The sequence below is a fragment of the Ovis aries genome, chromosome 6, assembly GCF_016772045.2.
Source record: "Ovis aries strain OAR_USU_Benz2616 breed Rambouillet chromosome 6, ARS-UI_Ramb_v3.0, whole genome shotgun sequence".
Taxonomy (NCBI): domain Eukaryota; kingdom Metazoa; phylum Chordata; class Mammalia; order Artiodactyla; family Bovidae; genus Ovis; species Ovis aries.
The window spans coordinates 59,378,604-59,402,345 of record NC_056059.1 but is presented as its reverse complement, the minus strand read 5'-3'; the positions used below and the strand labels follow the sequence as shown (position 1 = coordinate 59,402,345).

Below are 23,742 nucleotides of genomic sequence, written 5' to 3'. Positions count from 1 at the left end.
ATGTATAGAACAGTCTTTTGGGCTCTGTGGGGGGGGGGGGGGGATGATTTGGGAGAATGGCATTGAAACGTATAATATCATATAAGAAACGAATCGCCAGTCTAGGTTCGATGCAGGATACAGGATGCTTGGGGCTGGTGCACTGGGATGACCCAGAGGGATGGTATGGGGAGAGAGGTGGGAGGGGGATGGGGAACACGTGTACACACGTGGCGGATTCATGTTGATGAATGGCAAAACCAACACAATATTGTGAAGTAATTAGCCTCTAATTAAAATAAATAAATTTAAATTAAAAAAAAGAAAATTGGCTCATTCTTTTCAACAGCTGTATAGGACTTCATGTACTCATACTGTTGTTTATTTAATTAGAGCTACATGGATAAATAACATTGAATTAATATTTTTTGCTCTTCTAAAAAACATTGCAGTGGGCATCCTTACGTAAAAATTTTGCATGTTTATTTGGATATGGATATCTGAGTCATCCATGTAAAATTCCAATTTTCTGGTAAAAGTGATGTTTAGATTTGCACTTCTTACATTTTGTAGTTGCTTATTGGTTCTGTTTTCCTTGTGAATATGCTCTTTGCTCCTTTTATCTGTTAGACTGCCATTTTCATACTGACTTTTCAGAACTATCTGTAAATTAAGGAAATTAACCCTGATACGTGTTGAAGGTGTTTTTTTCTAAAGTTCTTTGTCTTTACAGTGTAGTTTTGGCCTATAGTAATGAATATCACTTTAACTGTCAAAATTATTGATCCTTTATAGTTTTTGGAATTATGTTCTTCTGCGTTCATCCCAGTGACCTGGTTGTGGTTATATATTGTGACTTTTTAAATTTAATTTTTCCTATATTTTAAAAGTTTTCATATATATGTACATAGTCATTATAAGAAATGTGTAAAAATTAACAAAATGAATGTCTGTCCTCCAAATTACATTCTCCTCTCCAGAACTGATCACTCATTAAATTTGATGTATTTTTTTCCAGTCCTTTATGTATGCATCATACTTTAAAGAAGTAGACAACTATTTTACCATTTCTGAATAGTCCATTGTTTAAAATGGCACCTTTTAAGAAACAGAGCTGAAGATTTTGGCTGATTTTTACTAAGAAAGCTCAGACAGTAAACTAGGAAACTTTTCTCAGTGACAATATATACAAAATAAAACTTTGGGATATATAATCTCTCATAGAAAACTATATTTTTGATTACTACCGCTATGCTATATGTATAACACAGTTGTTGTTCAGTTGCTTAGTCACGTCCAGCTTTTTGCAACCCCATAGACTGCAGCATGCCGGATTTCCCTGTCTTTCACCATCTCCTGAAGCTTGCTCAAACTCATGTCTACTGAGTCAGTTATGCCATCCAGCCATCTCGTCCTCTGTCATCCCCTTCTCCTCCTGCCTTGAGTCTTTCCCAGCATCAGGGTCTTTTCTAATGAGTCATCTTTTCGCATCAGTTGGTCACACTATTGAAGCTTCAACTGCAGCATCAGTCCTTCCAATGAATATTCAGGATTGATTTCCTTTAGGATCGACTGGTTTGATCTCCTTGCAGTCCAAGGGTATCTCAAGAGTCTTTTCCAACAACACAGTAGTCCTTTGAAGTTTGTTTTTTAGAATGAAAAGTGAAAGTGTTAGTTGCTCAATTATGTCTGACTCTTTGCAGCCCCATGGACTGTTGTTGCCTATCATGGGATCTCCCAGGCAAGAATACTGCAGTGGGTTACCATTTCCTCTTCCAGGGGATCTTCCCAACCCAGGGATTGGATCAAACCCGCATCTTCTGCATTGCAGGTGGATTCTTTATGGGCTGAAGTGTCTTTAATTTGCTTGTCCATAAATAACAAGTAATTCTTGGTTAGAGAATTCAAATAACAAAGGACCATATAGTGTATGATTCCATTTACATGAATTGTTCATAATAGGCAAATTCATGGGGACAGAAAGCCAGTTAGTGATTACCTAGTACTGGGAGGAAGAGAGGAAAGTGAAGAGTGAAAAGTTTCCTAGTTAACTCAGCAGACATGAGTTTGAGAGGAAAGTGAAGTGAAGTAAAGGTTTTGTTTTAGAGTTATGAAATGTTTTAAAATTGTGGCAATGATTGCACAATTCTGAGAATATACTAAATATTGAATAGTACCTTTTTAGCACCTGAACTGTATAGTCTGTGATTTATCTCAGTGAAGTTGTTATAAAAAATAAATTCAAGTAATACATCTGTGTGTAGATGGAGTAAATATTTCTAAGACTCACTTTTATAAATATTCTAAAAATAAATAAAGTGCCACCTTTATTACGTTCAAAATTCTGGTAAAATCATAGGTCAGTTTGCCAACGTTCTGTTCTGATCCATTGCTCTGGTTGAGTATTTGTTTGTGTGGCCTCACTTTAAAAAGTTAAATTGCTCCTGCATCTAGAATTTTTTTTGTTTTAGGAATGAGGGTAAGGAGTCAGCTTTCCCCAACACTGTTTATGGAATAGCTTATTTTTCCCCCAGTGATGTGATGTGCTGCTCTTTGGTTCTTCCAGGTCTTGGTTGAACATTTCTTATATCTTCATAGGCTTTGCCCCCATTCATTTTCCAAGACCCTGGATTGTGTTCATTATCATTATCCTGAATTCTTTTTCTGAAAGGTTGCCTGTCTCCACTTAATGTAGTTGTTTTTCTGGGGTTTTATCATGTTCTTCATCTGGGACATCATCCTCTGCCTTTTCTGCCTGTCTGACTTTCTGAGATTTGGGGGTTTGTTTTGCAGGATGCAGGGTTGTAGTTCTTCTTGCTGCTTCTGTCTGCTTTCTGGTGGCTGAGGCTATATAAAAGCTTGTACAAGCTTCCTGACGGGAGGGACGGGTGGTGGGTAGAACTGGGTCTTGCTCTAGTAGAGGGGGCAAGTTTAATAAAACTTTGTCTGCTGATGGGTGGAGCTGTGTTCCCTCCCTGATCATTGTTTGGCCTGAGGTGACCCAGCACTGGAGCTCACAGGCTGTATGGTGGGGCCGTTGGTGGCCCCTAAGAGGGCTTCCACCCAGGTGTGCTTCCCCAAACTGCTGCTGGCAGTGCCCTTGTCGCGGGCAGTGAGCCACAGCCGCCCCTTGCCTCTGCAGGAGACCTGCCAACACTAGCAGACAGGCTTGCTTCAGCCTCCTCTGTGGTCACTGCTTCTTGCCTCTGGGTCCTGCTGTGCACGAGACTTTATGTGCCCTGCAGGGGGGGGTCTCTGCTTTCCCCCATCCTGTGTAAGTTCTATAATCAAATCCAGCAGACCTTCAAAGTCAGATTCTCTGGGGATTCCTAGTCCTGTGCCAGCCCCCCCAGGATGCAAACCCTGACGGAGGGCTCAGAACCTTCAGTAGGGTGGGAGGACATCAGTGGCGCAGTTGTTCCCCAGTTTGCGCGTCGCCTACCTGGCAGTCGTAGGGTTTGGTTTTTATCCTCATTGTGCCCCTCCTGCCGTCTCATTGTGGCTTCTCCTTTGTCTTTGGGTGCCAGGTATCTTGTTTTTTGGTGGGTTCCAGTGTCCTCCTGTCAATGGTTGTTCATCAGTTAGTTGTGATTTCAGTGCTCTCACAAGAAGAGGGACGTCCCTCTACCCTGCCATCTTGGACAGATCTCCTCGCTTGTTACTCTTATTTTTCAAGATCTTCCCAGCCATTTCCTGGCTATTGTCTTGTTAGTTCATGCCCCTCCTCCCCCCTCCCCCTGACATTGATATCATTTTAGATAACTCTTTTTTTTTTTCTTTCAGAGGGCTTTCCTGGTAGGATGAAGACTGCAAAGTGGACATAGCTTTACTGTTGTTGTTTAGTTGCTAAGTCGTTTCCAAATCTTTGTGACGCCATGGGCGGTAGCCTGCTAGGCTTCTCTGTCCATGAGCTTATCCTGGCAGGAATACTGGAATGGGTGGCCATTTTCTTCTCCATTTGACATAGCTTAGGCTGCTTTAGTAAAACAGCGCAAACTGAACGGCTTAAACAACATTGATTTCTCACAGTTCTGGATTTTGGAAGGCCTGTGACTAAGGTGTGGTAAGGAATCTCTTCCTCCTTACGTAGATGGATGCCCTCTTGCTGTATCTTCACATGTCAAAGAAAGAGATATCATATCTTTAAGGGCACTAATCCTGTTTATATGGGCTCTACTCTGATAACCTTATTACCTCCCAAAGGTAGTGGTGGTGGTTTAGTTGCTCAGTCACGTTCAACTCTTTGTGACCCCCATGGACTGCAGCATGCCAGGCTTCCCTGCCCTTCACTATCTCCTGGCGTTGGCTCAAACTAATGTCAGTGGAGTTGAGGTGCCATCCAACCATCCTACCTCCAGATACCATCACCTTGGGGATTAAAGCTTCAAAATAAGAGTCTGTGGGGGGGCGGCAGTTGGCACAAACATTCAGTCCCTGGCAGTGCTGAGGCTAACAAAGTTAAAGGATTAAGTGATTAAGCAGAATAGAGCGCTAGCAACAGCATCTTCACAGGTGGGACCAGTAGAGTATATGAAGACTTTTGGATTTATAGAAAATCAGTCTGGTGATAAAGTGGTAGCCAGTCATTTGTATAGATTCATAATTCAAGATTAGTAATTCATAGATATGTCAATAAATTTGAACTGTAAAGAGAACTATTATGAATCTATACATAACATGAATTCTTCATAGCTCAAGAGAAAGAGTAACTCTAAATAGTAGTCTTATGATTTATTTTTTCCTTCCTCCTAGATTTAAACAGTCAAGTTAAATCAAGCTGGGTAATCATGGCAGAAGGTGGATTCGATCCCTGTGAATGTGTTTGCTCTCATGAACATGCGATGAGAAGGCTGATCAATCTGGTGAGATGAACAGGACAGTCCTCTTCAGAACTGAACTGTACCCCCTCTGTCTTGTTTTTGGGAGAATGTTGGTTATTGGAAAATTTTCATCCGATGGGCACTAAAAATTACTTCATAATGAGAATTCCACAGTGGTTTAAGTCATAATGGTTACAGTGCTTGCCAGCATTTCTTTCGTTGTTTTTCTGAGCATTTCTTTTACTAGAGATAAAAACAGATTGCTGTCTTCATTTATAGTAGATGTATGTTGGTGGAATTCACCATTGTGAGTGGTAAACACACATTTATGTAGACTCTTCTGTATTAATGCATATAGTTTTTGGTTATACAGAGCTCATTTACCTGATAAACTGTTAGGAAATCACACATCCTCTTATGATATAGTTCAAATCCTACTCTAAAAAATGGCATGACAATAAAGATTTCTATATAGATCATTTCCAAATCCAAAGCAATTATTTGATAGAGGCAGATTTCTGAACAGATTCTTGATAGGTTCTATTGGAGTATAGTGAGATTTCAATTGTAGGGTTAAGACTTTCCTAGTCTATAACCTTAAACACAAGGCTGTTTATGTATTATATAACTGACATATATATATTATATATATATATACATTGTTTATGTATTATACTTTATACTTTTTATGTACAAAAGGAAAGACTTCACTATTATTAAAAATAAAATAAAATTGACCCTTGAACAACAAACGCCTGAACGAGTTTGAACACTGAGGGTCCATTTATGTGCAGATTTTTTTCAGTAGTAAATGCCACATACAGTACTGCGTGACGCAGTTGGCTGAATCTGCGGGTACAGGACTGCTTGTTTGGAGGAATTGCAGTACAGAGGGCCGACTATAAGTTAGATGTGGATTTTCAGCTACATGGAGGGTTGGTGTCTCTAACCTCCTCATTCAAAGGTCAACTGTAAGTTATTATTCTGTTATTGATTGTAACATTTTGTTTGTTTAGAATAGTCTTGTACAGGGCTGTATTATTATAGGCCAGTTAATACAGGTTGGTTCAAACATTTGCTGAAATACTTGAATTGTTGGTAGTTAATTAGCAAGTTTCCTGCCCACTCAGTATACATGTAATCAGTGCATTGATTATGAATGATACTCCTTTGAGAGTTAGCCTATACTAGGACTTATGATCCTTAAAAATGCCTCAAGAGGGTAGAGATGAACTAGGAACTTAAAAATTAAATCAGACTTTCTTGAGTATAGAAATGTGGCAGTATCATCTCTCTGATAACCTGACATAAAAACAGATTAGTCTGAATAGTCCCTTCAGTCATGTCCAACTGTTTGCGACCCTATGGACCATAGCCCACCAGGCTCCTCTTCTGTCCATGGGATTCTCCAGACGAGAATGCTGGAGTGGGTTGCTGAGTTCTCCTCCAGGAGATCTTCCTGACCCTGGGATTGAACCAGGGTCTCTTCTGTCTCCTGCATCGATAGGCGTGTTCTTTACTGCTAGTGCCACACGGGAAGCGCCAGTCTGAGGAGAGATGATAAAAAGTACTGTCTGGGAATTCCCTGGCCAGTGGTTAGGGCTCCACGCTTTCACAGCAGCGGGCCGGGGTTCATTCTCTGGTCTGCTAACTAAAATCCCATAAGCTGTATGGCCCAGCAAAATAAATTAGTAAATAAATTTCTCCTGTTTAGGTATAAATTTTAAGCTGATAGTTTTAATGTCTGAATTCAATCAAATATAAGGCACACTTTTTTCGAATCACTGTGATGTTAGGAACAAAAGATAGATTGTAATCTATTTGTAGTAACATTTCTCAAGAGATTAGGTTTTAATAAGGATTACTACCTCTTTTTATTTTTTAGTATAATACTTTTTATTTTTAACATACTTTATTTTATTTGCTTTGCTGCTTTTTAAGAGTTGGCTAAAACTAAGCCCTGCTCTTTAGGATTCCCTGTACAGGTCTGTTCTCTTCAGTAGATTGTCAAGGAAGCCATGTTTAGCTTTTTTTATAATGAGCATAGTATTTCATGTTTGATGGTACATTACTTATAGCAATCTTTGTTTGAAATAGTAATTTTGTGATAAAATTGACTTCAGATTTACAAATTTTTAGAAGTCCACATCTCTTAGTGTGTGCTAGATATTTTCACATCACTATAAATTACTGATGGATGATCCACTTGTGTATAACATGCTGATAGTTTGATAGATGTTGAATTGTGGTTTTTAATTTTTATGTCATGTGTATTCTTTGATTTAAATTCAGAGTCAAGCAGCATTTTGGGGTCATAACTACTCTTTGTTGGTATTTAGTTCAGTTCAGTCCCTCAGTCGTTTTGGTATTTAAGTGCTTTCTAAACATTTTTTTCTAAAGAAGTTTCTTTAGAAATATGGTCTCTAAATTCAGTAATTCAAATATTTCTGAATAATACTACTTATAATAACCAAAAGTTATAAGCAACCTAAATGTCAATTAGTAGAGCAGTGATTATCATAGAAATTATATGATAAAATCTTGTTTGCAATAGTTGTATTTGAAAAATATTTAAAAACAAGGGAAATAATGTGTGTTATATGAAATGAAAAAAAAAGATACACAAATGGCATTTAGTATGATCTTGCTTTTCTGTGCACACATACCTCATATATATGTGTGCATAGGAAGAAAGACTAGAAGAGAATACATCAAAATGTTAAAATTGGCAATCTCTGCATTGTAGAATATAGGGTGACACTTCTCTTTTATAGTTTCCTGTATTTTCTGTGATAATAAATCTTATAATCAGAAAAAGGGTATCTAATGAAAGCTAACAACATTTTCATTAAAATGTTATCAGTATTCCTTTTGTAATACTTTAGGCATCTTTTCCACCTCTCATGCATGTGTTATCTTCTACTTATACTTCACAGGATCCTTTTTGCACAGTACCTATTGTCTTATTACCTTGTAGAACTCATAACTCTACAGCCTATATTTTAAAAGCAGCTTATCTGTTTAAATATATTTTTTCTATATTAGTTATAGCTACCAGAATGTAGATGTCTGCACGCTCAAGAAACTCACAGGTATAACAATACTGTTAAAAGTATGATGACAGGGCAGAGATTCTTATTTTTTAAAAAACTGGACATTTAATTCATCTTTGTAATAAAGTAACATCTCATTAATTTCAGGTCCTAATCTGGAACTTTTGTATTTTCAACTTCATGTATAATAAAATTGGCTTTTCTTGTACGTTAGAGTATTACCAATTCCTGAGAATTTAAAATGCTAATAGCAAGTAAAACTTGAAACTTGAGGATTTTAATGATTGGTTATGGTTAGCTCATTAGTTGTATGTTGCTAATGAGTTGCAGTTTTGTTTGGCCTATTCTGTGGAAATAGGTGGGCTTTGCCAAGGAATATATTCAGCTTAGGAGCAGTTAAGATTTTACCATTAGTTCCTTTCCATTTTAATAAAGTTGTGTTCATTCACAATTTAAAACTAATTTATTTTCCTGATTTAGTAATTATATCAGTTGTAAGTTCTTCATTGTAAGTAATAGAAGTTCTAACTGATTTAAGCAGAAAAAGGACATATTAAAAAAAATATTATGTGGCTCACATTGAAGAGATTGGCATGGAAGATGAATAGCATCAAAGGGAATGTAAATACCAAAACGAGCCCATGCTTTTAAAATTGGCCCAGCCAAAAAGCTGCTGCTCCTGAATTTCAGACTTTTGTATATTTCGCGGTTGATACACTGTCCCCTTTTGGACAAATAGTAGACATTTTATACTTGACGTGTGCATAACTAGACCTTTCTTAGCCCCAACCTTATACTTCTGTCTTCTCTCTCTCTCTTTTTTGACTGCACTATGCAACATTCTAGTTCCCTGACCAGGCATTGAACCTGGCCCACAGCAGTGAAAGCACTGAGTCCTAACCATAGGACTGCCAGGCAATTCCCTGTCTTCTCCATTCACTCCATTATTCTGGCTGCTCAGGCAACAGTGTTTGCATCATCTTTTACTCTGTTCTTTCAACCCAATGGCTAATGCAGAAACCAGGGGTCAGTTTTAAAAAGTCCCTTTGGATTAACCTTAAAAGTATATATCCAGAATCCATCCCTTTCTTACACTTCCAGTGCAACACCCTAGTCTAACCTACACTGTCATTTTTGCCAGGATTATTGAAATTAGCCTTCTTGCCAGTCTCCTTGCTTCTCTCCTCTTGTCATCTCCATTCTCTTCAACTGTAGTCTCACTGCAGCAGCTGAAATGATTTATTTCTGATAAGTCAGGTCATATACCTCCTTTACTCACGGTTATGCCGTAGCTCCCCCTTCAGACATTTGTAGTAGAAAAAACACTAGGGACTTCCCTGGTGGACCAGTGGTTAAAACTCTGCACTCCCCACTGCAGGTGGCACAAGTTTTGCTTGTTTGGGGGACTAAAATCCTGCATGTCGTGCTGCGCAACCAAAAAAAAAACCCCACAAAATTTATGTGGTCCTGTGTAATCTGTCCCCCATTACCCCACTGGTTCCTCTTTGCTAACTCAGTTCTACCAGTTGCCATTCCTGAAAAATACAGGTCACATCCAAAGGATCAAGAGTCTAAATGACTTTAGACTTTTCAACAGCAAAACTGGAAGACAACAACACAATGACTTTAAATTCTGAAGGGAAATTATTACCAGTCCATCATTCTGTATCCAACCAAATTGTCAATCAAATAGGGTCTTCAAAAGTTTTGCCTCATGTACTGTTTCTTTCACTGCTGGGCTCAGGTTTGATCCCTGGTTGAGGAATTAGGATCACACAAGTCACATGGCATGGCCAAGAAGAAAAGACCTGGAGATAAATGCTAAAAGAATCAGCTAAAAGTTGAAAGTGGTATGCCTCTGTGCAGGGGGAAATAGGAAGCGGTGAGGAAGTGCTCTTTTGGAGAATAAACTGATAGAACAGTTTAAGTTGTTTACATGCATAACTAATAAAAATTAAAACAAAGAGCAAAATCCTTACAAGTTCGTGAATACAAAAAGAAGGTGCGACTTGTGGATAACTAATTATGTTGTGTGTCTTTCCCCCTCTATGGAATATAAAGTGCTACCAGGCAGAAACCAGGATTACTGCTTTTTAAAGGAAAGTAGAAGATACTCATGGGAGGGCTGCTTGTTGGGTTTTAAGGACCAAGACAGAAGCCAGGGTAACCCCAACCTCTATAGTGGATGTGAAATAGGAAGGAAAAAAAGGATGCCTGGTCCAAGAATGGAATGCACTAGTAAACCTTAAAATGAAGCCTTCCCTACTTGGAACCTTGAGAGGTTCTCTAGGCTGCCTGCATGGGTCCCTGGAGTAGGAAATGGCAACCCACTCCAGTATTCTTGCCTGGAGAATCCCATGGACAGAGGAACCTGGTGGGGTACAGTACATGCAAGCTGCCTGCATGCTTGCTTGATAAGGGACACTGTTTGTATACCCTAACTGCTCACCCAGCCTGCTGCTGCTGCTGCTAAGTCGCTTCAGTTGTGTCTGACTCTGTGCGACCCCATAGACGGCCTCCTACCAGGCTCCTCTGTCCCTGGGATCCTCCAGGCAAGAACACTGGAGTGGGTTGCCATTTCCTTCTCCAATGCATGAAAGTGAAAAGTGAAAGTGAAGTCACTCAGTCGTGTCCAACTCTTAGCGACCCCATGGACTGCAGGCTACATTCATTAATGTAGTCCTCTAGCCTAGTCCTTCATTAATAAATATGAACAGGAAAACAAGCAAAGAGTTGAAGAAAACAAAAGTACTACAGTGTGGTCTCAGGTACAGCTACATTAGAAGACGAGAGGAAATATATCCTTCTAATATGAAAAGTCATAATGGGGAGTTCCTTGGTGGCCCAGTGGGTTAAGAATCCACCTGCCAGTGCTGGGGACATCGGTTTGATCCTTGGCAGGGGAACTATATTCCCATGTGTCGCAACTACTGATGCCCAGATGCTCTCGAGCCTGTGCTGCTCAACAAGAGAAGCCGCCGCCACGAGAAGCCCAAGCGCTGCAACTGGAGAGTAATGCAGCAGTGAAGACCCAGTGCAGCCAAAAAACCAAAACAAGTCATGATAAGTGTATAGCTATAAACACTGACCCATACAAGCAGGTTGTGCTGGTCTTAAGTACCACTGGCAACATTATTTTTCTAGGTGGTAAAGTTACAACATCACCAAATTCTTGGTGGAGTTAAAAACAAAATTAATATCTTCCCTTGATTTAAATATGAAAGTCCAGTTAAATTCCTTAATAATTCTATGTCAAGTAAAACCACCCAAAAAATAACTTTGTGTTACTCTCTGAAGGGGTCTTAGATTTTAGGCTCAGGTTTTTTACTTACATGAATATGTGGCAGAACCTTTGAAAGCTAGGGGGGATACCAGCCAGTCACAACAACCAAAGAGCTGCTTTGCAGATGTCCAGATGCCCTAGTACTGGCACACTTGAGAACCTTTGGATAGGGGGAGAATTAGGGTTCATAAAAAAGGAAATCCAAATAAGCTGAAGGCAGACGTGAAGAAGAAAAGCATGGTTAATAGAAAGCATAAAGTAAAATGTTATGTGTGAGTGGATTATACTCCCTTATTAAAAGAGACAGGTTGGAGTTTTAAAATGCTATTTACAGGGGAGATAGACGCTGAAAACAAAATACAATAGATAAGTGATAAACGAGTGGAGAGGGGGGAAGCTGTCCCAAAAGGATGTGGTATTAATCTCAGACAAAATAGACTCCAAAGCCAAAACAGTTGAACACAGGAATAATACTGTCAAAAGATAGAATCCATCGTGTTTGGAACAAGCTATTTATGTCCCAAAGAACAGAGAATGCAAAAACTATTAGAAATGAAAGAAGAAGCATATTTTGGAAGTGTCTGAGAAATGTTAGTGAAAGCCATTGAGATGCCTTTGCAGGTTCAGGTTAGAGTGTGTGTAGGTCAGGTTTCCCTGGTGGTCTTGTGGTTAGAAATCCATCTGCTAGTGCAGGGGACTCAGGGTTGATCTCCGGTGGGGGAGGATCCCACATGGCACAGAGCAACTAGGCCCATGTGCCACACTACTGTAGCCCAGGCACTGGAACCTGAGCTCTGCAACAAGAAGTCCATGCAGCATGCAAGAGTCGGCCCCGACTTGCCACAACTAGAGAAGGGCTGCACACAGCAACTAACACCCAGCCCAGCCTAAAATAAATAAATAAATCTTAATCAGCTGGTAAAGAATCTGTCTGCAATGCAGGAGACCTGGGTTCAATCCCTGGGCCGGGAAGATTCCCCTGGAGGAGAGCGTGGCAACCCACTCCAGTATTCATACCTGGAGAATCCCCATTGACAGAGGAGCCTGGTGGGCTACATGGGTTGGCAAAGAGCTGGACACCACTGAGCAACTAAGCACAGCACTCAAAAAGAAGAAAAAAATGTGTAGGTCAAGGTCAGTTCAGTCGCTCAGTCGTGTCCGACTCTTTGCGACTCCATGAACCACAGCACGCCAGGCCTCCCTGTCCATCACCAACTCCTGGAGTTCACTCAAACTCATGTCCATCGAGTTGGTGATGCCATCCAGCCATCTCATCCTCTGTCGTCCCCTTCTCCTCCTGCCCCCAATCTTTCCCAGCATCAGAGTCTTTTCCAATGTGTCAACTCTTCACATGAGGTGGTCAAAGTACTGGAGTTTCAGCTTTAACACCATTCCTTCCAAAGAAATCCCAGGACTGATCTCCTTCAGAATGGACTGGTTGGATCTCCTTGCAGTCCAAGGCACTCTAAAGAGTCTTCTCCAACACCACAGTTCAAAAGCATCAATTCTTCAGTGCTCAGCTTTCTTCACAGTCCAGCTCTCACATCCATACATGACCACTGGAAAAACCATAGCCTTGACTAGACAGACCTTTGTTGGCAAAGTAATGTCTCTGCTTTTGAATACGCTATCTAGGTTGGTCATAACTTTTCTTCCAAGGAGTAAGCGTCTTTTCATTTCATGGCTGCAATCACCATCTGCAGTGATTTTGGAGCCCAAAAACATGAAGTCTGACACTGTTTCCACTGTTTCCCCATCTATTTCCCATGAAGTAATGGGACCGGATGCCATGATCTTCGTTTTCTGAGTGTTGAGCTTTCAGCCAACTTTTTCACTCTCCTCTTTCACTTTCATCAAGAGGCTTTTTAGCTCCTCTTCACTTTCTGCCATAAGGGTGGTGTCATCTGCATATCTGAGGTTATTGATATTTCTCCTGGCAATCTTGATTCCAGCTTGTGCTTCTTCCAGCCCAGTGTTTCTTATGATGTACTCTGCATATAAATTAAATAAGCAGGGTGACAATATGCAGCCTTGACTCCTTTTCCTATTTGGAACCAGTGTGTTGTTCCATGTCCAGTTCTAACTATTGTTTCCTGACCTGCATACAGATTTCTCAAGAGGCAGGTCAGGTGGTCTGGTATGCCCATCTCTCAGAATTTTCCGCAGTAGGTCAAGGTAACATTTGTAAATGTGTGGAAGAGGATCTAAGGAATATATCTCAGATTCATAACAATGGTTATATTGGAGAGAGTTTGACAGGCATGTACACACTTTTTAAAGCCATGGAAAGTCTCTGATGCTGATCCTCCTTTTTAAAAAAATAGTTTTATTTATTTATTTTTGGTTGAACTGAGTCTTCATTGCTGCGATGGTTTTTCTGTGGTGGTGAGCTGGGGCTGCTTTTCGTTGTTTTCGTTGTGGTTTGCAGGCCTTTCATTGCAGTAGCTTCTCCTTGCAGAGAGGCGAGTAGGCTCAGTAGCTGCGGCTCCCAGGCTGCAGAGCGCAGCAGTCGCGGCACATGTACTCACTTGCACTGTCTCCTGTGGGATCTTCCCGGATCAGGGATCGAACTATGTCTCCCGCCTTGGCAGGTAGATTCTTTACCACTGAGCCACCAGGGAAGCCCGCGGACTCTCCTTTTACAGATGCGGACACTGAGGTACAGGGCTTTAGTCACCTTTCCTAAGGGTTAAAGCTGACCAGCGAGTCTCAGAGGCACACCTGGGCTTGACATTTAGCTCTAACCCTGTGCTGTTTCTTCAGTATGGTGATCTGCTCTGCTCCCTGTGGGTTTCCGTCAGGTACCGTTAAAAAGCACTGTATGTGTGATCAAGGGTGGGTGGGTAGCAGGGTAGGAGAAACTCTTCACTGTACTTTTTTGTGTTTTAAAACTGTGAGTACATTACTTATTCAGGTAATTAACTTAGAAATAAAACTTTGTTAGCGTTTCAAAGGCATTATAAGCAGTACAGTTATATACAAAAATCAGACTTTTCCCACTGAATAGTAAAGTTTTTTAATGCACTGTTACAAAGAAAATATATTCTGCAATATTTACTGACCTTTTAATAACTTTAATAAGACTGTCTTATCTTCCCTCTGTTGATTTCTAAATTGGTAGAATTTTTCTCAAGTTAAATATATATATATATATATATATATATATATATATATAAAATTAGGAAAACCTTGTATGTCTCCTAAGGCTAAATGGACATTAACAGCAGTTCACACTCTGTACCACTGCCTCATCAGTGCTGTGTAAGGTCTGATTATTTAACTGCTAAGCTGTACCAGTACAAAGAATATAAATCTGTTTTTTGTGCATTTTATTGTACATTTCCAATAGGGCTTTTAAAGCAAATGACTGTATCTCTGACTACATTCTCATAGGAGTGTTTTAAATGATGTATTACAAACGGTGGTTCAGCGCCAGGCTGGTAAAACTGCAGTACAAAGAATGCCCATTTTGGGGTGCTAATGGCAAAGCTTTACTTACTCTGCTGGCATGTTGCCTAGGTTACACAAGTATCAGACTGTTCTTAACGCGGTTGTGTTTTGCCAGGTTCTGTTAATGTTCATAAACATTAAAAAATGGAGGCATTATCTGATGTTACTGATACCTTTCTATCCTAGCCTAATATTCTAATTAGAACTCTAATGCTTTACTCATTAGATACTGGCTAATAAGACTTAAAGAGGTGGATAGGAATATGCAGTAAATCCCTTTCATTTAAAATCAGGTATCTTTATCATGTTACATATAATTCTGTGTTTCATTACTTGATTTAATGGTGGTAATACATCTGTTGATAAATATTGGTTTTCACTGATGTAGTAGTAGAATGCTATTAGACAGGTAGAAAGATGTCAACACAAAACCACAATCTAATTATAAATCATTCTTTTAAGTTGTATAATTTTTGTGTCTCGGAGGGTATTTTTTTAAAGAGGTGTTTCCTTATAACTAATATATCTAGTTTGTTTTGGTTTTTAAAAAATCACTTATATTTCCTTACAACCATGAAGATGGCCTGGAGAGAGTCTTTTTCCGTTCCCACCGAAGCCACTTGCAGAATTATTCTGTTTTTATCCTCTTCTGCTCTCTTGTCACCTCCTTCTCCTGTTCTCCTCCACTGGCTGTCTCTTGGCATACAGTTTCCTGTATTAACGATAGGAGTGCCAGAAGGAGAGAACAGATGGATTTAGAAATGTGAATTTAGATTATGTTTTGTGTTTTTCCTCTTCTGTTGTAACTTAAGATTTGGAATGCAGATAATTCCTTTTTTGTTTGTTGAGCTCTGTAGTTCAGCCCTTATCTAAACAGTGTACCTGAAACTTCCGCATCTTTAATTTACTTAAACTTGTTTCTGTATTAAAGTGCTATAGCATGTGCTCTGGGAGATCATTGGTCCGATTCCCCTTAAAAGTCTGAGTAAGTGAAGTCGCTCAGTCGTGTCCGACTCTTTGCAACCCCATGGACTGTAGCTTACTAGGCTCCTCTGTCCATGGGATTTTTCAGGCAATAGTGCTGGAGTGGATTGCCATTTCCTTTTCCAGCGGATCTTCCCGACCCAGGGATCGAACCCGGGTCTCCCGCATTATAGACAGACACTTTACCGTCTGAGCCACCAGGGAAGTTTGACTGATGTCCACTGTACTTAAATAAATCACATTAAGTAAGACCTGTTATTGGCCTGGAAGATGTATGCCTTAAAAGTTTAAGAAACTTCTCTACCCAGGAAATGTTACTACTGCTAGTATCTTTTCCTCTTAATATATTTTTTGTTAAATGTTTAATTACTGAAATAAAAAATATAGTAATATTCTTTCAAAAAAGCAATCAACATATTAAAATAAGATCAAACCCCTCACTCACTTCTCCGTATCTGGCACAATACTACTTCCCTAGATGAATTTGGTATGCATTTTCCCAGATCTTTCTAACAAACATTTAGATACTATGATATATATTTTTTATCCCCAATTTAATAATATTGAGCATTTTCCATGTTGCTGTAGAGCCTTTTTAATAATATGGTTGACTTTTGGTTTTTACTTTAGTCAGTAAAGGAAATGTTCTGTATTTCCTTCTTTCAAATCTTAATTTTTTTTATCACTATCATCTAGCCACTGGAAAGCTAAATGGTCTTGTGATTTATGGTACAATTGAGTTTACCAATTAGAAAGTGTTGACCTTGAAAAAAGTCAGTTATTTTACCAGCAAAAATGGATTTATTTGGGAATAGCAGAGAATTGCAATTCAGGACAAGCAAGCCACAGTGAAAGCCATTGGCAAGTCCAAGGAACATTATTTTATAGAGAAAAAGGAGAAAGTTGGGAGGGGTCATTCTGAACAAAAGCCCATTGAAGAAAAGTGAGAGTTCAGGGTGATTATGGTTTCTCACTGGCTGAGTTTCTGGGGTAATCAGTTTCTTATAGGAGATGCAACGTACATCTTGTACTGTTGGGGCCTATAATTAATGGCTCTTCTACTGAGGTCTGTAACAATTGCTAAATCTTATAATTGGCATCAAATTGTACTGTGTGAGAGCTCTCCCTTCTGGCCTCATGGTTTTCCTTTGTTTTTACAGAAGGGGGGTTATGTTTTATTTAAAAGATAACAGTAACTAGTACATGTCTTCATGGCCCAAAATTCAAGGAGTACCAAGTATAGAAAGGGAAAAATCAGAATCTCCCTATGTTTGCCAGCCTCTCATTGCCACTTTACTAATTATAAGCTATTCATAGTTTCTTTTATATTTCCATTGTTGCTGCTGCTGCTAAGTCGCTTCAGTTGTGTCCAACTCTGTGCAGCCTCATAGATGGCAGCCCACCAGGCTCCCCCGTCTCTGGGATCCTCCAGGCAAGAACACTGGAGTGGGTTGCCATTTCCTTCTCTAATGCATGAAAGTGAAATGTGAAAATGAAGTCGCTCACTCATGTCTGACTCCTAGCGACTCCATGGACTGCAGCCTACCAGGCTCCTCTGTCCATGGGATTTGCCAGGCAAGAGTACTGGAGTGGGTTGCCATTGCCTTCTCCTTCCATTGTTAGGACTGTATAACAAATTACCCTAAAACTTAGTGGGATTAAAAAAGCCTTTTAATTAAGTGGACAAACTCTGTGTCTAGAGTTCATACAGAGCACAGTAGAGATGGCTAGTGTGCTGCGTAACATCTGTGTTCTTAGCTGGAAGACTGAGAGGCTGGGAGCAGGAAGAGCATGGAAGGCTTGCTCACTCGCTGTCTGGCAATTAATGCTGGCTGGTGGCTGAAACCCTGCCTAGCGCTGTCAGCCAGAACACCTACATGCGGCCTTTCATGTGGCTTCATGCCTTCCTCACAGCACAGTGGCGTCGTTCCAAGGGCAAGCATCCATCCCGGGGGAGGATGAGGAAGGGAAAGAAGCGTGCAGTGGCTAGATACTTCTTGCAACCTAGCCTAAGGTGTCACATATAACACTTCTGCCATACTTTTGGTTGTAGCAGTCCTGAACCTGCTCAGCTTCAAGAAGAGGGGCAATAGACTTCACTTCTTTTTAAAACTGAAGTATCATTGATAAACATTAGTTTCAGGTGTATGACTTATATGTATTGGGAAATTACCATCACAGTAAGTCTAGTTAATAACACTTGTCACCATACACAGTTACAGAATGCGTATGTATGTATTGTATATACATAATTTTTCTAGTGATGAGAACTATTAAGATCTATTCTCTTAGCAACTTTGAAGTATGCATATGGTATTATTAACTAGAATCACTATGCTGTAAATTATCTCCCTATAACTTAATTATTTAATAACAGGAAGTGTACATTTTGTCCTCCTCCACCCATTTCGCTCACCTCTGACCCCCAAGCCCCCCCACCTCTGGCAACCACCAATCTGTTCTCTGTATCTTTGAGCTCTCTTTTCTTGTTGTTTTAGTTCCGTATATGGTATTTGTCTTTCTCTTACTTATTTCACTTAGCATAGTTCCCTCAAGGTCCATTCGTGTTGCCACAAAAGGCAAGGTTTTGTTCTTTTTAAAGGCTGAATAATAATTCCACTATGTGTGTATACACATCCTGGAGGAGGGCATGGCAGCCTACTCCACTGTTCTTGCCTGGAGAATCCCATGGACAGAGGAGCTTGGTGGGCTACAGTCCATGGGATCTCAAAAGAGTCGGATGTGACTTAGCTATTAACAACAACAACTTTCGCATATTTGTATTTATTTTTGCCCTTCTTGCCTTTGCTTTTAAAGTCATCCAAAAACTCATCACCAAGACTAATGTCAGGGGGCTTACCACCTATGTTTGCTTCTAGGATTTTTGTGGTTTCAGGTCTTTAATTTATTTTGAGTTAATTTTAAGCCATTTCTGAGTTAAGAGAACTAAATGTGATCAGATATAATTAGATTCTAGCTATCTCTCACTTGAGACATTGGGCTTCCTCAGTGGTGTGATTATGCAGGAATTCTTGAATGTAACTTTGTATTATGTCATTTCTTTAAAATTCTCATTCTGTAATTTGGCAATGTATATCAAAACTTAAAATGTATGTACCTTCATTATAGCAACTCTTCTCTATATTCTAAAGAGATTAACCAGTATGTAAGAATGTTTTTATAGGAACATTCACAACATTGTTTTTCATATACAAATTTGGAAATGATGTATTTAAATGGAATGTGGTACAGTATTAAAAATTAGGTAGAGCTGGGTTTTGACAGTCTAAGGTTATTTCAAGCCATCCTTATTACTGAGAACTATATGAGGTCTGGTTAGGGAACACTGAACAACTGTTTAACCATTTATTTTAAAGTACATTTTTGCTGTTGGTTTTGGCATTTCACTTAAAAAAAAAGTGATAACTATGAGCAGGCTTACTTACATAAACAGGCTGCCCTTTCCTGCATAATGCTATAATCTGAAAGCATACTATGGGCCATGACCTGATTTTTTAATATATATTTTATATTTGATTTTATATATGTTATATCTTTGAATCCTCACCATGATATTAACGTTGATAATAGATTGTATTTATTTCTTTTGTAGTTTGAAACTCTGCTTTAGAAAGTAACAGACACAGAATTTGAACCCAGATACCTCTGACTTTGAAGCTGCTTTTTTGAACCACTGTTCTGTATGACACTGTTTATCAGTCCGCAGGTAGATCTGTGCCTGGGAAAGAAGAGTGCCTCCAATATACATGAGATTCTTGAGCAGACACAGAAAAATGGCAAATAAGTTCTTGTTTAGGTTCTGTGTTAGTTGCCCCAGGCTGCTTTAGCCCAACACCACAGACTGGGGGCCATAAACAGTAGCTATTTCTCATGGTTCTGGAGGCACTAAGTCCAAGATCAGGGAGCTACCTGATTTGGTATCTGGTGATTGGGCTTTTTTCTTGGTTTTCAGATAGCCACCTTGCTGTATCCTCATGTGGCCCAGAGAGGCTGAGGGCTCTGCTCTCACCCTCTCATGAAGTGAAGTGAAGTGAAGTCGCTCAGTCGTGTCCGACTCTTTGCGACCCCACGGACTGTAGCCTACCAGGCTCCTCCCTCCATGGGATTCTCCCTCCATGGGATTCTCCCTCCATGGGATTCTCCCTCCATGGGATTCTCCCTCCATGGGATTCTCCCTCCATGGGATTCTCCCTCCATGGGATTCTCCCTCCATGGGATTCTCCCTCCATGGGATTGTCCAGGCAAGAGTACTGGAGTGGGTTGCCATTTCCTTCTCCAGGGGATCTTCCCGACCTAGGGATTGAACCCGGGTCTCCCACATTCCAGGCAAACGCTTAACCTTTGAGCCACCAGGAAAGCCTCTCACCCTCTTATAACGACACTAATTCCATCAAGGTGGCTCCACTCTCATGACCTCATCTAAACCTCATCACCCCCCAAAGACCCGTACCCCCGTACATCACACTGGGGATTCGGGCTTTAGTATATGAATTTGGAGGGGTGGAAGGACTATGAACATCCATAGCAGATACCTTTTGATAATTCCAAAGAGAGATTTTCTGTTTTTCTTGTAATTTTTTTTAAAGAATTTCTCCAAGCTAAGATTCCTCATAGAAGTTCCATTTATCTGCTTTTTTGCCATTAGAGTCTTCTCTTTGATCTATGTTTTTTTTCCATCAGCCTCTGACAGCCAAAGTCCTAGATATCCTAAGAGACTATTTTAGGTTCTACATTTTCCCTAACATAAAATCTCGGTGCCAAGACTCTTACATTCTTTTAATCTCTGTTTTCTCCTTTTTTCCCAATGAAGAAAAGCATTTATTCTAACCATACTATTTTGTCTCATCGATTTTGAAGCTAATTCATTTAAGGAACTTTACATGACCATCCTGGTTAGGTTCCTGGGATCCTGGGATCAGTGTTAGCTAGCAAAAGGGTTTACCTGGGGAGCAACCATTGACTGTAAATAGTCCGCATGTGGCTCCCCCCACTCCACTGCCACACAGAAAATATTCGAAGTTTATGGCTCCATACTGCAGTTACTGCTATGCCTGCTTCCCTTATATTAGTATCCTTTTTTTAAAAAAAATAAAAGTATAGTTAATTTACAGTGTTCTGTTACTTTCTGTCATATACCAGTGATTCAGTGTTATTCCATTATGGTTTATCACAGAATTTTGAATTTAGCTCCTTGTGCTATATAATAGGACCTTGTTGTTTATTGATTTTCTTTTAATTATTTTGTTTTCACAAATGACTTCCCTTTGGAGTGGCCAAAATCAGCATCAGTAGTCCCACTGTATTCTTCAGATAAGTCAAGAGAAAACTGAGATGCACTGTAAATTAGGCCTCTGTTTAAAGAGTTTTATCAAAGCAGTGAGATTCTCTTGTTTTACTAAATGTGTTTTTCTAATTCTTTAAAGACTATATAGTTTACCCATCACAAGTGTTTGAATCTGACGTACTGAATATATATCCCAACACACTGGTTTGGACAGAACATGTAAATCCAGGATCAGAAATGTAGTTATGATACTTTGGCACCTCATTATGCAGAGCCTGCAGCATCGTCTGCCTGTGAACATGTAGAGCGTAGGTAGCCAGCAACCTGTGGAAGACCAGCCAGAAGAGCAGGATCCAACTCCAGCTCTCAATGGAATGTCCCAAAGACTCGCTGCAGCTTGGACTGGAGATATAGTGCTTCAGTCAGCCAGACTCTCAATGAATAATTTCTTTTCATTCTTGATCTTGTGTGTGTGTGTGTGTGTGTGTGTGTGCAGGTACTTTTTAACATTTTTATTAAAGCTGAAAGGGCTTCTTTCTGCAAGGCATGAGTTGTAATTTGACTTCCCACTTCTGGCTTCCCTTACCTAGAAAAAAATCAGTTATAAACTGACATAGCTACCATCTAAAACTGACATAATTTCTATATTTGTCAATTGTATGTGAGTGAATTAATTTTCTAGAAATTTGTATAACAGGACAAATTATACATTACTGTTTTTTATCATAGTCCCAAAAGGAAGCTTATTCCATGTAGTAATACCTAAAGGAAGAGATCTCTTTTAGTGCTGAAGGAAAACACTGGGTATATTAATCTTAGAGGCTATTAGGTAATTAGATATGGTCATTTTCACCTTAACTCTGAATTTGCTTCAGTTCAGTTGTATATCAGTTGTATATCAATTCACTGGAATCTTTTGTAACCATTCAAAATTGTGGCTGGTTACACAATGTTTCAGTCTAATGATATGTTAATAAAAATTATGATACATTTTGTACATTGTAAAGTAAAATAGAATTGGGATTGAAAATCTCTACTTCAGAGTTAGTACTGGATATATTAGCTAACCTCCTCCAGACTCGAATTTCTTCATCTGTAAAGAAGGAATAATAGCCCCTGCCTCCTCTAGTGAGTGTGAGGATTATCTAAATTCTTAGTATAGTCCCTACCACATAAAAGTTCCTAGTAAATATTTGTTATTACGCTGGCTGTAGTTATGTGTGATTTAGTCGCGCAATCGTGTCCAACTCTTTGCATCCCCATGGACTGTAGCCTGCCAAGCTCCTCTCTCCCTGGGATTCTCCAGGCAAGAAAACTGGAGTGGGGTGCCATTCCCTTCTCCAGGGCATCTTCCCACCCAAGGATCGAACCTGGGTCTCCTGCACTGCAGGCAGATTCTTTACCAACTGAGCCACCAGGAACCCTGGTGATTAATTGTAATTATGTGAAACTATGCATATTTTTAAGACTAGAAAACATAATGATAATTGTACTAGGCAGAGAATTAATCCACATTAATTCCTAAGTATTCTGTAATGTTTCTTGTATTATAATGTAATACAAATAATTATTTAAATTATAATTTAAGGTAATATTTATAAATTCATATCATTAAAATATATTTGTATTTAAATGTACTTCTAATATGATAATAATAAGGTACTGCTATCCCACATTGATTAAACATATCAGTATCTGTTATTTATCTTAGAATTAGAGGCAGTCAAACTAATGCCATTAACAGCAAACTGTGCTGACTTGTGCATGTACAAAGAGCGTTTGGTTCTGAGGTTGACTAAATCCAGCAGCTAAATAGTATTGCTTGTATGCCCCAAACACAGTGGCCTTGTGGTTCCTCAACACCAACTCCCAGGTACCTTTTCATCCAGGGGCCTTTCCTAGTTGTTTATTCTGTCTGGAATTCCTGAATTCTCATGTCCTTGATCTTTACTGTTACTGTCGTGGAGATAGTCCCTTAAGTGTTCCTGCCTCTGTATGCATGATTTAAAGTGGCTACTGGATTGCCACTGTATGCCATCCTATTTTCATTCTCTCTGTGACTCTTTGACATTTTTATATTTCTTAGTTGTGTGATTTTCCCCACAAGACTGTATGATCTTTAAGAGTAGAAATTTTGTCCTTTTCACATCATATCATCAGTACCTGGAACTGTACTTGGCACATAGAAAGCATTTAGTAAACATTTTGAATGAATAAGTGGATATAAATGATAGTTGCATTATAACTAGACATAATTAGTGAGCATCTCACATTTTAAAATGAACATTTGTATATAGCTACACAAAAATATTTCTTTTTTCTTTTCTTTCATCGATGTTTCCTAATGGCTTTACCTGATGTCATTATAAGTAGTATTGAATGATTTAAGGGCTAGATAGTAAATATTTTAGGCTTGGAGTCTCTATGGCAGCTACTAAACTCATCTGTTTTAGGAAAGCAACACAGATAATATGTAAACAAAAGGGTGTGGCTATGGTTCAGTAAAACTATTTATGAAAATAGGCCTCCAGCCTGCAGGTTGTAGATTGGTGACCTTGCTATAGACTACAAAACCACTGCAAGGGTGTGGGGTAAAACTCTGACCCGCATCATCGCTGGAACATCAAAAAAGAACACAGTAAGCATCTTATCTGGTAGACCCACGTTGAAGCAGGAGGATGGGACTGATGCAGGCATGAAAAAGAAGCCTAGAGCTGGTGGTGTGGCCCTCCATTGAAGTAAATTTGTGAGGAAATGGATTTGGGGGCTTTTCACATGGAAATCATGTGATTTGTAGATGTCATTGAGCTCCTGTTAGCCAGCAAGTCAGACCTCAGGACAAGGGCAGCAGTTCTAGTAGAGCTATAG

General features: G+C 39.5%; 1 protein-coding gene across 2 annotated transcripts in view; it reads left to right on the top strand.

Annotated features, from left to right (window-relative positions):
- The window catches only part of SMIM14 (small integral membrane protein 14), a 62,599-nt gene that overhangs the window by 23,802 nt on the left and 15,055 nt on the right, over nucleotides 1-23,742 (top strand). For both annotated transcript variants that reach the window (XM_004009779.5, XM_060416982.1), the window contains exon 2: nucleotides 4,732-4,841. In XM_004009779.5, coding sequence (XP_004009828.1) covers nucleotides 4,767-4,841 — 75 coding nt within the window. In that variant the 5' untranslated portion in view covers nucleotides 4,732-4,766. The remainder of the gene's footprint in view (nucleotides 1-4,731; nucleotides 4,842-23,742) is intronic.